Source organism: Athalia rosae, chromosome 1 (genome assembly GCF_917208135.1).
Source record: "Athalia rosae chromosome 1, iyAthRosa1.1, whole genome shotgun sequence".
Taxonomy (NCBI): domain Eukaryota; kingdom Metazoa; phylum Arthropoda; class Insecta; order Hymenoptera; family Athaliidae; genus Athalia; species Athalia rosae.
The window spans coordinates 27,353,734-27,369,154 of NC_064026.1; the positions used below are offsets into that span (position 1 = coordinate 27,353,734).

Here is a 15,421-nt window from a genome sequence, read left to right on the forward strand (position 1 = left end):
ATTGTTATTTACCAAATGCGATTTGTATTCACTGTGAAAAACGAAGAAAATTGAAAAGATGAGAAAACATAATAACACCTTGCATGACGACAACAGCGAGAGCAATTTCCACGCAGGAAATTATCGATGGAAATGTAACTCTGTTTCATTTACCGGTCTTCCCCCGTTCGAATAATATCTTAAACTCCTGAAAATTCATCTCTCATCTTCAGAGGGTGCTACTTCCGCTTTCGGCAAACATAGTTATCTAGATTCTCATACAAGATCGAATTTCCCATACACAATTTGAGGGATCGAAATTCGCGTAAGAGGTGAACGCCGGTTAACCCGTTCTTGGAGAAACTTGACCGTGGTACATAACTTGTTGCATCGATACGAACCCAAACCATAATTATTATTTGCTGCAGCAAGGTTGTATCGGTGTACGCTAGACCAATATTGTTTCCGCTTGTTTCTGTAGTTATTTCACTCAGTGATATATCTCTGAAATGAATTTCAGTCTCGAAATCTGCTAGAGCTTGAGTTTTTTTTTTTTTCTCTTCCCGTTTATATAAGTATGTATCACTTTCGATAACGGTCATAGGTCTTCATTCAGCTATGTTGCCTGAGAACTCAAGGAGCTATAATCCGTGGATTAATTTCAAAACACCTTTGGAAGATGGTTTGGAAAATTCTTCCACGTGATTCGAGGACACATGAAAAGCTGTTCGTTTTCAATTACCAATTACAACGGATCTCCGACATCCAAAATCAGCCAGTTCTAAGGGGTGAAAATTTGTTCACTCCTTTCGCAAGTGATTTGAAAATATAGCTTTCCCTATTCCGGATTATGTTCTAACGGTAGAAAAGAGATTGGGATAAGATTTGTTGATACTATAGATGAAATGAACATTGGTTCTTGTTAAAATTATCTAGAACTTGCAACGCGTCGGCGTCGCTATGTCACATCTGAAACTCGCGAGGGTGGGGTGCGCTTCGGGGTAGTAGTCGAGCAGCGTCCGTTCGTCCGCCGGGTTCCGCGTTATCTTTAGTGAAAGTACAAATTAGAAAAGTGTTTTAGTAAACTGTAAACTTTTTGTTGAAAATAAAATATAGTAACTAAGTTACGGAAAAATGGATTGAAGTTACAAAATCATCCTACCCGGACAATTAAAATTCGGGTTTGTAATAGATCCTTCTACTTCGCGCGGATCATTTTCAGGATTTTCGTATTTCCCTCGTTAGTGATCTCGAAGCTTTCTAGAGTCACCTTGACCGATCAACAGGTATTATACGGTGTAGGTTTTTTTTTCGTATGTTTCAAATTCACGATTGTCCTGATATTTTTTTCTTTATTCACCTTATCGAAATCGTTTCCATTGATTGTAATGTATAGCTGGCAGAGCTTCAATTCAATCGACGGGATTAAATCTCTCGAATTCATTTTCTTTTAGAACGGAATTGAATTCGAGAGATTTAATCCCGTCAATTACGTACGGTGTCCTGAAATATTTGAATTCAGTTTGTCCAACTAGTTAGCGGAGGTTTCAATTCGCGTAATTTCTTTTTCGTCCAGGTTAGTCACGATGGTGGATAAGCTGCACGAGTACGAGGGATTTGCTGGTCGAATTCACAGTGCTAGAAATAAAGTTGGCGAAAAATGGAACGTATGGAAAGAATGGAAACAGAGCATCCCGATGGATCAGGGAGTAGAAGGGGTTTTAAACCACCTTCGCGGGCCCCCAAAGCTCGAGAAAACTCTCGATGATTATTCGCATATATACAGGTGAGCTTGACCCGGTGAAACAAAAAGTCTCCGAAAAAGTAGCAGAAAACGAAGCGTTCGAATTCCAGGAAAAAAACTAGGGGAGAATTGGTTCGCATATCAGCTGCGGTGATGGGAATAGAATTTTCGTACGCTGCTGAAACAGCGTTTGTATCCCCAACTCTTTTGAAAATTGGTGTCGACCATCAGCATATGACTTTAGTCTGGGCTTTAAGTCCTCTGGTTGGTTTTTTCGTCACCCCGATTCTCGGAAGCGTCAGTGATCGGTGCAGAATACGACAAGGAAGAAGAAGGCCGTTCATTCTCCTCTTGGCCATCGGTGTTTTTATTGGTAATACAAAAAAAAAAATACCCTCTCGTTGACTGGAAATGTTGAATCCTTTGGAAAAACCACTATTCATATTTTTCCCAGGACTCATTTTAGTCCCCAATGGTGAAAACATGGGATATGCTTTCGGAGACACGCCATCGGTCACCAACTTCAGTCTTCCCGTCGGTCATCGAACTTCCGGTACCTCATCTTTGGAGAATATTCAACCAAGTCCACCATCTTCACATTCCTGGGGGATATTTTTTACGATACTCGGAACGGTTTTACTCGATTTTGATGCCGATGCTTGTCAGAGTCCCGCCAGAGCGTACCTTCTCGATGTCACAGTGCCAGGCAAGTAGAAAATTAAAAAACTTGATTCAACTTGGCGGTTGTGGATTTTTTTTTTTTTTTTAAAAGTGATATCCTGATCGCAGAGGACCACGCACGAGGATTGAGTACGTTTACGATAATGGCTGGCTTAGGCGGTTTCATGGGATATGGACTTGGAGGAATAAATTGGGATGCTACAACCCTTGGTGTGATGCTCGGTGGCCATCTTCACGCAACTTTTACTTTCATAACAATAATATTCGTCATTTGCGTCTTCTGTACTATAACAAGCTTCAAGGAAATACCTTTAGAACTTTTGGAACGCGACCAGTACCAACAATTTCACGATCACAAGGTTGAAATCTCTTGACCTTTGACCAAAATCAATTTTATTTCCGAACAAAATTTTATCGCGTGGACTTTCACTTGATAACAGATGTCGGAGAGCAAGAAAACGGGCGAATCTGACAAAATTGCGTCCGATGAATGCACCTCATACGGAACCCTTCCCACAGAAGAAGATGGGAATGCTGGTCCCACAGAGGTATGGAAAAAAAAAATACAAAAAACAAAAACAGGAATCGAATGAAAAATCCTTTTCATTTGCATTACTAGGAGTTTATTCTTAAGCCACTTCAGACGCAAGAGGCTCCTAAAAGACCGGGTGCAGTTCCGATGATTCCGGAAGTCGCTCCAGAAGCTTTGACAATTGAAGCTAGCTACGAAAATTACGGATTTGAAGACGGTACGGAGATGAATCCTCGAACAACGCTCCAAGAATACCTGTTATCGATTCTATACATGCCTCATAGCATGAGAATGCTTTGTTTAACAAATCTTTTCTGCTGGATGGCCCACGTTTGCTATTCTTTATATTTTACGGATTTTGTCGGCGAAGCAGTTTACGGAGGTGATCCAAAGGCAAGTAAAAAATTACTCGACTTTTTTTTGACAATAGAACAAAAATTGATCGTCTAATTCGTAAGTTAATCAAATTTGACCGATGAGACCATTGGTTACAGGCTGCTGACGGATCGAACGAACGGCAACTCTATGAATCTGGTGTACGATTTGGCTGTTGGGGAATGTCCATGTACTCTCTTTCATGCGCTTGCTACTCCCTAGTAATTGAAAAACTTATCCAAAGATTCAAGTAAGTGAAAAACTTGCTATTCGTCAAGTTTATTTGAATGGACAATGTGTACTGTTCTCTCCGTGACAAAGTGAGATCGAGCCTTTGCTTGAGATCTCTCGATCGCCTGTTATATCGACTGAATAATCTGCTGTACGAACAAATTCTTACAGAAATTTCACAATTCTAAAATAATCGTCATCGCACTTTTCTTTCAGGGCTCGAAAAGTCTATACGTGCGGGCTTCTCTTTTATAGTACAGGTATGATGTTGATGGCCATTACGAAGCATCCGGTAGGTGTAATAATTTTTTCATGGACAGCGGGCGTCATGTACTCGACACTTTTCACGATGCCATATCTGCTAATCGCCCATTATCATGCATCTTCAACGGTGAGTAATCCAATTTCATCTCTTCGTACCAAACGAATGCTGATTCAGCCCCAAATTCTATCATTTACAGTTCGAAGTTAGTGCTGACGGGCTGGCTGTCCAGAGCGGTGGTGTTCGTGGTCTTGGAACGGACGTTGCGATAGTTTCTTCAATGGTATTTCTAGCCCAGTTTATTCTTTCATGTGGTTTAGGTACAATAGTAAGTTTATCTGGTACAACAACGGCTGTAGTATGTGTGGCGAGTTTGTTGGCTATGTGCGGGGCGGTTGCAGCAACTCAAATTATGTACTTAGATCTCTAAGACGGGGATGAGATGCCACCGAAGGCGTGTACACTGAATTATTTCTTAGCCCGGATAAGGGATACCCCGATGGCGTACCCTGCGATTTGGGAATAATTGTATAACAATGCCCGTTTTGATTGCAGGAAATTTCGGGGTAGAATTTGTTGTTGCTTCGCGCAATTGTGTCATTGTTGATTAATTTTATGAATTGGAACAGATGAGAGAGAAGAGAAATAAATAATTAGATATCAGGAGAAGCTTGGTTTTTCAATTCAATTGTTATAGCTGTTTTGTCATTAAAGTATATTTTTCAAACGACCGCGCTTCGATCAAGTGCAGATGATATACATGAGCTGGCAATGTTGAACACACATATGTACGAGAAAGAAAAAATAATCATTTAATTAATAATAATGTCAACTATCCAAGCATGCACAAATAGCCGATAGATGATAAATAAAGTGTTTCAATATAATCATTATTTATGAAGTATTAACGAGTGACTATCGTAATCGTGTTTATTTATTCAAGATATTGTAGCTCTCGCCGCATTGTATATACGGATACAACATATATGTGAAAATAGACCTCAACGTGTAAATAATATAATAGCGAATCAAGCAGAATGATTAATAAAGTTTAAAATCGCTATGGTGCTTTGTACTTATATTTCATCACCTCTTTTCGTTTTATTTGCCTACAATAACTTGATATGCACTGGAACAAAAAAAACTTTTCCCAACTTTGAGAAGTCCGACTCGAATTTTTCAGATATTATGTCGAACATCAATGACGACCGTATGATAAAATAAGAATAAAGTACTCAAATCTAAGGCGACGTAGTTTCCTCACCTGGATATCATTTTTTAAATCTTTATGCGCGCTCTCAGAACCCGCGCACCATCGTTAATTATTGAACAATAATCAAAACTCTGCAGGTAATGTAACAGATGTAAATACTGTAAATACTGTAATCGATGTTCATAAATTTTTTTATTCTAGTATTTTAAACGTCTGATGACATTTCTACCGAATTATACATGCTTCGTATTGTAAGTCGTGATAGTCGGCCATTTTTTATGTTTCGAACGGTTTCCATTGACAATTGTTATTTCTTCTGCAGAGATTGTGCGGGTGTAAAGCTCATATTTTTCAGCGCGTAATTCTATTTCTGATTGCCATTTCGTAATAATGACGTTATTGTGATGATCGTGTTTTTAGCTGTTCTGTTTCATGTGGTATGTTTTATGGGTGTATACATATTACGAGATGAAAATATTGTTAGAAGAAATGTAAAAGGATTCCAATGCTCATTTTTTTATTTATGCAATAATTGCTACATTGGACGGAATAATTATAAAGACACGAGAGATTACCCTGGTCACGTTCGAAGATTATTCATAGACTTTTCTAATATATCTTTTCTTATACGGGGATAATCAGATTTTTGTTTTAAGACTTCATTGCAAATTTCAATGGCGTCCGCATATGCCTTACTTTTCATGTGGCAATAGGCTAATTTATACCCGACTGAAAGCTTAGATCTTCCGCCATATTTCCATGCTTCGGAATACTGAATCGCTGCTTCTCGATAATTCTGTTCCTTTTCCGCTATGTAGCCAGATAATTCATGGGCTCTCACACAGGTTGCGTTATGTTGTAAGACACGTTTCAGAAGTTCCGCAGCCATTTCGTACTTACTTGACTGAACGTATATGTCCGCCAATAGCACCCAACAACGTTCTAAATATTCGGCGTCTTCAAATGACCAAACATTTCTGCTAACTCTTTTCAGGTGATTTCGAGCCCTCGGGGTTTGCTTCAGAAGTATGTGGGCGGTAGCTAAGCCTAGAGCCGGACCGACATGATCTTTCAATGCGTCTTGACTAGCCAGTGCTGTACAATCTTGTAAAGCTCGCTCAATATTCGACTTCTGTTTGGTGGCCAGGAGAAAAAAGTTACTGAGTAGCCTGTGGGTAAGCATTTCCTGGATACCCCCTTTTGGATTTAATTCCTAAAATGAAACGGGTTGATCGAAATAGAATTTGAAACTAAAGACATCACAGTTCTAATTGTTATGGACTATGTGAACGCAGTTTCCACACCTGCAGTAGACGTTGGGCCGTCTTCAGAGCTAATGATCTCGAATCTTGGTATTCCAAATCATCGTTGAACGTATCGTTGTATAGTGCAGAGTCGTCGTCGGGATCTAGGCATATGTCGATCATGTTGTAAATCGCTTGCTGCCCCCATTCAGGATCGCGACGAGCCGCGTTAAAGTGGCGTAGGGCAGAATTTAACTTTCCTAATCGCCAATCTAGTAAACCAGCACAATAAGAAAAGCCAGCCTCCTCTTTGGTACCCATATGAGTTTCTGCGTTAGTTATCCACTCGTGAAGGTCGTCCATATTTCCTTGAATATTACACGAAGTTATGAAAGACTATTTACGATCAGGCTTTTTGAAACTCATTAATAGGTACCTGTTCTGCGTGAAACTTCTATGAGTCTTGCTAATGCGGTCCAATAAGTGGGCTGGCGAATTAATAGCTGACGAAAATGATAAGCTGCTGTTTCAAAATCGACTTTACGAAACGCGAGATCGGCCATCATCACTAACGCGGCTTCATTATTAGGATCCGTAGTCAGTAGAGCCGTGCAGCTTTGAGCACAACGATCTAAATCATTCACCTGGGAAAAAAAATTTGTATGATATCTTAATTGATTATCAACTCATCTGTCTCACATACTTGCATATAAATCTTGGCTAGCGATAGCAGTGCTTTAATATCCGCTGATTTATGATTCAAAGCTTCTTTGTAGTGCACAATAGCTTGATCAAAATCTCTCAGGGATGAAGCATGCTCAGCCATGCTCAAGCATATTTGCGCAAGCAATTCTTTCTGTCCAATCGCTCCTGGTGTAACAGCAGCTCTTTGGGCCGCTCGACTCTGGTTTTCCCTGGCTTCTCTGAGAGTTGCAAGCGCGGCTTGCATATTGCCTGCTCGTTCACGGACTCTGGCTAGTAGAAGTAACTGTTTTGTGCGTAATTCTAGACTTGGTAAGTCGTTAGCACTGCGACCATCTGTGAATGTCGATATACTCATAATTAAATGGTGTTTATTACGAGCAATTCTCTCGATTTCGAATTTGGGACTTAACTTGCAATTCTTGGGCCAAAGTTGCTTCGGCTTTATCAAATTGTTTCATTTTCATAAATAGCTCAGCCATATCCAATTTTAAATCTCCGCAACCCTCTTGTTTGGTAGCTTCTTTATAATAAGTTATGGCTTTTGCATACTGATGTGTTTTTACCAAGGCTTTCCCCATTTTATTTGCGAGCAGTTTATCTGACGGATTTTTTTTCAATGATTGCTCGTAAGCTTCGATCGCTCTGTCCGGTTCCTGAATCGCGATATATGCATCCCCGAGCATACTATATGTCTTTGAACCAGGAGAATGCTCTACTAGTTCCCTGAAATGAAAAATGGTAACTGTTTGATCGTGAAGTTAATTTGAAAATCTTAAATCTTACCTGAAACACTTGGCAAATGCGTGTCTGTCTTTTCTCGAGTTTAAATGAATTTCAGCAAGTCTCGTATGTGCTTGCAAGTAATATGGTTGACCAGGTAAAATTTTTGAGAGCAGATTTATGGCATTATCAATATCCCCCATTTCTAAACATAGCTCTGCATTTCCGATAGTGATTCTACCTTCTTCAACTGTACCAGATAACTCAGATTTAGCTTCATCCATCAGTAAGAGTGCATCATTGAATTTCCGAATTTTGCTATATGCTGAGATAAGCTCTAAGTATAAAGTTGCCTTGTCAGTAATTGGTATCGGTGTAGTAGGTATGCCTTCGCCAGGCATTAATCCAGCGTACGACATAGCTACGCGTAAACTATGTATGCAGCTGTTTAGATCTCCATTATCCTTCTCAACCAAACCGATAATTAGATGGTACATGGGATCATCTCTCACTTTAAAATTGTAGCTCAACCCAACTTCCAAGCTCTGCGAAGCTTGCTGGTATTTACCTTGACGAGCAAGAATTTGAGCCATTAACAAATGCGCCGGTGCGCTGTTGGGATCAACTGAATCTAATAATTTTCTCAAAGCCACTGAGGCTCCTTCGAAATTCCCACTCTGCATTCGAACTTTTCCCAACATCATTAAAGCAGCTCCTAGTCCTGGGCATGCATCACATACTTTTTCGAGAATATTTAAACACTGTTTTGTTAGTGTTTCACTCAACAGATCTGTATCGGTAGATCCAATGCTCGACGTGCTTGGCAAGAATATTAAATATTGCTTGACTATCTCCAGACAGAAGTCAGGATTTAATGTTGTCAAATATTTAAGCCCGTATGGGATCTCTTTGCAGTTTTCTAGTAGAATAGTTACTGCCATATCCAAATAATTTACTGCTGCACTTGGATCGTGATTACTCAGTATAGCCGACATATAAAAAATTTCAGGACTCGTTGCGTTCACTTGAATTTCTCTCAAAAAGTCTATCTGTTGCCGAGCTAAGTCTGTTGCTCCAGAAGATGTGTCTAATAACTGGCAATGCGCCAATCCCATCAAGGCTGATAGTGAAGACTCATCTATTCTAACAGTACTACGATACCAATGCTCTGCTACTTTTACTTTTCCCATCAACACATTCAAATTTCCCAATTCTACCATCACGTCTCCATTCTGAGGATTCTGTTGTACACACTTCTCTGTGACTTTTGCTAGTTCAGATAGAATAGTTAAGTTTTTTCCAGTTATTCGAGAAAATAGCTGTACCCCATCTATCAAAAGATGCATATTCTTCGGTTCTGAGAGAGATAAGTTTCTAAAAAAAGTTTGCAGATATTTTAGTCCCTCCTGGTAGTCACCATCTCTGCAAAATGATGAGATGGCTTTGAGTTGTATAGCACTAGTATTAGCGGAATCTAGCAGTAATATTCTGTTTGCAGTTTCAAGGGCCTGTTCCCAGTCTTTCATAGCTAGCTGATTTGACATTTTTTCAGTTAGAGGCATTGACAGTTTTGGATAGCGAACGATTACTGAGTTCAGTAAAGAAATCGCAGCTTCGTGCTGTGCATTGTATTCCTTTAGTTTTGCGGAACCCAACAAAGCATTTAAATGTTTTCTGTCTTGCTTCAGAACTAGCTCAAAATAATCTGTTAGTTTTCCAACAATCTGATCCTTTGGTGAGTTTAAATGAATCCATCCCTTTATCAGCAGAACATCAATGTTGGTAGGAGTTGTTTTGTAAGCTCTATCGGCATATTCTTTAGCTTTATCAGCTTTGCCAAGCAAAAACAAAACCATAGCAGCTAGAGTTAAAGCTTGAGGCGTCGCTTTTCGTCTATCTTCTCGAATCCTGGTTTCAATCTGGGTTAATGATCCTCTATCCGCATTGTTATTGAGTCTGTGTGCATAGCTCTGTGTAATAAGAGCTGCTAAAGTTGTATCACCATATCCAATTAGTCCTGATACTTCTTTAACAGCTTCTCTTCCTTGACCTGTCAGCGCAAATGCTAGAGCCAATAAAATTCTCAAGCTTTCACTTGACGGATGGGCGTCGCAAGCTTGTTTTGAGTGGAACAACATTCCATTATAGTAACGATTGCGACAATACCACTGTAGCAGTGCTTTATACTCTGATTCATCCATGACTCCTTAATTTTGTATACTTTGTTTATATCTAAAAAGGCTCCACTTCTGAAACATTCAATGTTATCAGTCATCACTGTATAGAAGTGAACCTTCTGAAGTGATATTTGAGACAGAAAATATTCACCTACTTTATTAAACTGGACAACTTGTTCTCAGATTATAAACTAATCTTTATTGAACTTATTTTCTGTATCAATTGGATCGGGCATCCCTTCTAACTTGTCAGCTTCTATGGTAGGAAGCATCGACTTAGGATAGATGCCTTCTAAAATATGAGATGGCCCCACAACATAAATACTCAAGTGCTGTGTTCTTATCCTCTTGAAAAATGCTTGCAGATACGTACATGTCAAGTACATACGATAGTTGCGAACGATTACATAGGTGAATGCTGCCTATCATGGAAATGATTAGGTTTCGTTCATCAATACTTTTGTACAAAGAATGTACGACATTATACCTCGGCTAATAATCTCCCCAAGCCTTGTCCAGCATAAATTTTTGGTACTTTTACTGCATACATATCCAATACTCTACCGGTTTGATTGTAGAGAAGTACTGCACGATCTATCACATTGGAACTGTCTGTTGAAAAATGTCTTGCCAATGTTTGTGATATGTGCATGAAATTAGGTAATTGTATTTGCAAAGGAAGAGGAGGGTGTAGGAATAAAGTTTTGATGTAGAGTAGGTTGGTGATACGAAATTTATTGATGAACCAATGATCGTACCATTGTGCGATAGTTTGACATAAAATATACCAGGATCATGATGAACACCGTGGAGATATCTTGTGTCGATGAAACTAATCCTCGATTTCAGATAAACGTTCAGTAAACAGCGAAACCAGAGCATGTAAGTACTGCTTATTTTTCATGAATTTAAACGTTGAATGATTCACAAAGTTCTTCAGGCTAGGTCGTCTGCTTTTTGACAGCACAGAGCCACTGAAGCTAACTTCCATAATGGCACCACGTTGCTAAGCAACTTCGACCTGCGAGCTTCGACAACTCCCCACTCTAGGAAAAAAATATGAAAACCAAGTGGAAATTAATCAACCGAGGAATCAATTAATGTTCGATTTTTCATAATGATTTGTCATCGACAATTTGAATCGAATTCGATGTAACAACCATCCTTGAGGAAGAGAATTGAAATGAGAAACAATTCATATTAGAACGACTAATTTTAATGTAACTACGAAAGTACAAAGAAGGTTGCAACAATGATCGAATTTGATGGATGAGAAAATAAGAAATGATCACTGTGAGCATTAAAAATTAAGTAATGATGATAAAAAATCTTGCTTATAAACAAAATACGTTACCACCATCTACAAGACTCCGTGGCGCAACGGTAGCGCGTCTGACTCCAGATCAGAAGGTTGCGTGTTCAAATCACGTCGGGGTCAAAAGAGTATTTTTTGGTGTTGCAATTTTTTCCAGATTTTCGAGATTTCGAAAAGGTCAAAGGGATTTGATATTGTTCAAGAGTCGTTTTAACTTTTTCCGAAATAGAGTGGTGAGTTTCGGTGAAATTTTATAAATAATTTTTGGTGTACGGGATCAGTGGCACAGAAAAATTAATCACTCATTCGATAGATATACAGAGAGTCGAGCATTTGCGAATTAATTACAACCATCACGCGGTGTATTCGCACACCATTCTCTGAGTATTACCCCATATACATGGATAAAAACCGGAAATTGGGCAAGGGATGCCGGAGATTGGGGCACGCTTGCCGGATGAAACCTCACGCCAGATGAAGAATTCCTTCAGCAGGGGTTTACAGTGATATACGCTATAATTCATGAGCCTATCAAGTGACATTTAAATCCCACGCGTTTCGTATATTTCATATCATGTAGGCATGTAAACTCATTGTCATTTCCTCATTGTCAAAAGTTTGCTAACTAACTAATTAATTAAATAGTTCTACAGGGATGAAGGATAATAGCAATTGGTTGGTTGGTTGGGTTGGGTGAATGACAAGAAATTATTTTCTTTGTTAATTTCAATTTTCGTACCAATAATGACGTATATTTTTATTGATTTTTTTTATTCCGTAGCACAGTGACCAGTTTATTCATGTTTTTTTACTCATGCTCGCTTATATTTATTCATAATTGTTTAATCAATGTTATTACAACTATACGATTATTAATATTATTGTTATAATAATATTCTAATTTTGGTCCACTTCTATACATAATAATGAGATTCGCTATCGATTGGTGGTATCCAGTTTCAGTCCGTTAATGGGAGCCATTTTTATTCTCTTATTTCGTTCAACTGACAATGAAATTACAAAATGCATCGAACAATGTTTATTAGAATAAATCATACTTCGATATCAGATATAATTTTAATGAAAATGATTGTAATATGTATTTAATTTTTAATAATCATGATATCAACGAAAGCAAAATAAATTTTTATTTCGACTAAAACATTCAATAGATTATATTATACATTATATTTCACTGAATAGTGGACTCTGGTACGATATAGCAATCAATTCCGCGATATTTACAATATTCACAAAATATATATATCTTTAACTTCTTTTTTTGGTTTTTTTTTTTCTCTTTTTCCATTACAAAACATTACACGATCATACAGCAGCTCAGAAATTACATACTTAAAATTTGCTAGTTCAGTATTACAATTTATAATTACAATTATGCCGTCGTTAATGTTAACGTTAACGTTCATCTTTCCTCAACCTTTCTTATTATCATACAATTGTACTAATAATGATTTATACTGTATACCTTATAAATCGAATGAATATACCTATGTTTGCTTATTATGCGATTTCCCCATCTGGCATTATTCGCGAATGTCTCAGACTAAGTTTTTCACTTTTTCGTTGAAACTTTTGGAGGCCAGCAGCTCCCGTAAAATAACATTAATTTTTCATTCGATTCACACTAACTTTCCTGTAACAATTCAACAAGGTCAGATGTCATTCGTGATGTTGAAACGTCCGACGGTGTTTCCGGTGTTTCCGGTGTATCCGGTTCAACCAAAGGTTCTGCAGATTGATTATCAATGTCTTCTCCCGATCGATTTTGTGACGAGGATAAACATCCACTGTTTCGTAATTTTGGCGAACCGGAACAACGTAGTTTATCAATTTTATGAAAGTTTAGACCGAAATTCCACGTAGAATTTATCGATGAATTGTTTTTCGTGTCAACTGTGTTCTCGATCGGCGACGAAGACTTTGATTTGTTTTTAGAGACATTCAAAATATCGCTGAATCTGAAGAGCCAATTTCCGATCCTCTTTTCTTCGATGAGACAACCGTTGACGTCGGACTCGCTCTTATTTCGATCAACCTTATCATCTTCCCAGTTATTCTCACGGTAAGGATTCGATGTATTTTTGTCTGATACCTTCAGAGGGGTTATCATCGTCACTTTCTTATTTTTCGATATCGAGGATTGACGGTTCGTCTTTCTGTTATTCGTTATCTGCTCCCGGGGGTCAGTAGTACTGAATTCGAAATCCTCTTTTGATTTATTTTCAGATAAAAGAATCATCCCATCATTTCCTTCAATGTTATTGCTACCGTTACCGCTACCGCTGTATGAAAGTCGCCTCCTTTGATCGTTTTCACCATCATATTCTTCGACAGTTTCCAATACCTTTGTAAATTTTTTTTCTGCCGTTTGAAGGTTATTCTTTTTATCCTCGGTAATATCTTTACTCTCAATTCGATATAGAAAATTTATAAGCTTTGAAATATGGAGATCTGAAGATGACAGACACGATCTTCCTCGTATATCGATACCGTTACTGTCTCGAATGCTTCTTTTTCGCGGCGATGTTATAGTTTTCATCGTTTCAATGATTCGTTTTTTAATTCTAGTCACGTTTATACCGACGATATTTGACCCTTGTTGATTAGACTGCTGCTGCTTCTTTTCATTTCCTTGTTTCACGTCCGATTGATTTTCCCCCGTACCGGAAGGAGGAGAAACATTGAGAACCGAGAGTTTACCAATTCTCGTGCCAGCGCGTCTGCCAAAAAGTCGTGCCACCACGATCTGAAACAAATTCGACAAAATTCGTCAACACATATTTTCAATAACATCATCGAACAGAATTATTATTATTCGCGTTGATAATCTAACAATAAGTTTCAACGCCCCGGAGGCGTCCTCCCGCGCCTGTATATCACTTTAAAAGCTCTCTGGCTTACGCGTTACAGCTTCGTTTTAATATCCTCCCTCCCCCATTGTGTTAAAGGGTTGGATGAATCGTGTACGGTGGAATGTAAGTGTAGTCTGCGTGGAGAGAACGTCGCGTTACGTTAAGTTACATTATGTTGCGTGCGGGTGAAATAACCGAAGTAACTCGACAAATATAACAATAGGTTAATTAAGGGGGAAGGATAGGGGGTAGGAACAAAAACATGGAGTAACAACTCCCGCAACGAGTCTGGTTGACGTCGTATACCGCGTGTTATATGCAACGTGTACTTACATAAAATGTACATAGGGCTATATGTCATGCATATTGTAGATACATACAGGCAGGGAATGAACGTGATGTCCATTTAATCCCGGGTATGGGCAAAGCTCTGTCTACGGACATTTAGCTAGTGCTACTGCTGAGTACTACTGTAATTCTATCCTATACGTGTCTACATATATACCTATATACGTGTATATATATATTGCAGTTCAAATCGTGTCGAATCAACGATCCTTGGATTTGCACGAAACTGCAATGTTGTATACAGGGTAGGTGGATTTTGCTGGTGACGAGCACGTTCGATGTAGGTGCAGTTTTTGTGTTTTTCGAATCAAACGTCCCGCACTTCGACATTTTTAAAGATAACTAGCATTGCACGCGCACGCTGCATTTGATTTTATTCGTCGTTTAAATTCTTGTCTCGTAATTCTTTTTCAATTCCACATCATGATATTCCACACGCATGTTGAGAGGTTTTTTTTTTTTTTGTAAACCTACGAATTTTTCTCATCTGGATATCTCAATTTTTCTGCTTCAAAAAGTGAAAAATTGGCGGTAACTCGACCAATTTAATAGATAGATCAATTTAACTTGTGAATTCGGATTCCTGAGATCAAAATACCCAATAGCCTGTAAACCCGAAAAAAAATGTTGATTTTTCATCCCAAAATCGACAACATTTCAAGGGATACCCGATTGGATTTTTTCGATTTTCAGGCCAAAAATGAAGTATTTTTAACATCGATCGAAGGACACTTCTTCGATGTATTTTGACATGAAATGTTCAGTTCGAGACAAACTTCCCAGAGAAGAAATCATCGCATTTTTAGCGTCAACGAATTTTACGTTACGTTGATAAATAATACAACGAATACATTTCCGAAAGAACTGCAACTTCGATTCGGGCTATTATTGTCTCTCAAAAATGTGCTGGAATAGACGAAATTTTCAAGACTGGAATCAAAGTCGGCGCTCGATTTCGCGAGCTCTCATGCACGAAAATGTAAAAGTTGATTACATTTTTTCACTTTAAATAGATTCTGTAT

General features: G+C 38.4%; 3 protein-coding genes, 1 long non-coding RNA gene and 1 other non-coding gene across 8 annotated transcripts in view; 3 read left to right on the plus strand and 2 right to left on the minus strand.

Moving 5' to 3' along the window:
* The first annotated feature begins 980 nt into the window (after nt 1-980).
* LOC105692084 (proton-associated sugar transporter A) lies at nt 981-4,865 on the plus strand. Of its 3 annotated transcripts, none has more exons than XM_048649083.1 (10): nt 981-1,277; nt 1,556-1,765; nt 1,834-2,096; nt 2,178-2,429; nt 2,513-2,763; nt 2,845-2,952; nt 3,024-3,329; nt 3,431-3,561; nt 3,759-3,933; nt 4,004-4,865. In XM_048649083.1, the coding sequence occupies exons 2-10, from the start codon at nt 1,566-1,568 to the stop codon at nt 4,232-4,234; spliced, it is 1,917 nt and encodes a 638-aa protein (XP_048505040.1). In that variant the 5' UTR covers nt 981-1,277; nt 1,556-1,565; the 3' UTR covers nt 4,235-4,865. The 3 variants fall into 3 exon arrangements, with proteins under 3 accessions (XP_048505040.1, XP_012266479.1, XP_012266489.1); XM_012411056.3 differs by having other exon boundaries at nt 981-1,265; XM_012411066.2 differs by having other exon boundaries at nt 981-1,160.
* Nucleotides 4,866-5,521: 656 nt separating this feature from the next.
* Nucleotides 5,522-10,377, minus strand: LOC105692062 (tetratricopeptide repeat protein 21B-like). Of its 2 annotated transcripts, none has more exons than XM_020855962.3 (8): nt 10,237-10,377; nt 10,019-10,155; nt 7,750-9,935; nt 7,376-7,689; nt 6,965-7,299; nt 6,698-6,905; nt 6,322-6,629; nt 5,522-6,230 (listed from the first exon to the last, which is right to left on the minus strand). In XM_020855962.3, the coding sequence occupies exons 3-8, from the start codon at nt 9,885-9,887 to the stop codon at nt 5,598-5,600; spliced, it is 3,936 nt and encodes a 1,311-aa protein (XP_020711621.2). In that variant the 5' UTR covers nt 9,888-9,935; nt 10,019-10,155; nt 10,237-10,377; the 3' UTR covers nt 5,522-5,597. The 2 variants fall into 2 exon arrangements, with proteins under 2 accessions (XP_020711621.2, XP_020711624.2); XM_020855965.3 differs by having other exon boundaries at nt 10,015-10,155.
* Nucleotides 10,378-10,627: 250 nt separating this feature from the next.
* Nucleotides 10,628-12,095, plus strand: LOC125499744. Its single transcript, XR_007276727.1, has 3 exons — nt 10,628-10,745; nt 10,828-11,411; nt 11,492-12,095. It is a non-coding gene; the product is annotated as an uncharacterized LOC125499744 (long non-coding RNA).
* On the plus strand, nt 11,230-11,301 carry Trnaw-cca. The gene has a single exon. It is a non-coding gene; the product is annotated as a tRNA-Trp (tRNA).
* A 341-nt stretch (nt 12,096-12,436) lies between the features above and the next one.
* LOC105692011 (disintegrin and metalloproteinase domain-containing protein 10-like) overlaps nt 12,437-15,421 on the minus strand; it is a 123,614-nt gene continuing 120,629 nt past the window's right edge. The window contains exon 17 of the mRNA XM_020855864.2: nt 12,437-13,945. Within this exon, the coding sequence (XP_020711523.2) occupies nt 12,824-13,945 (1,122 nt within the window). The 3' untranslated portion in view covers nt 12,437-12,823. The remainder of the gene's footprint in view (nt 13,946-15,421) is intronic.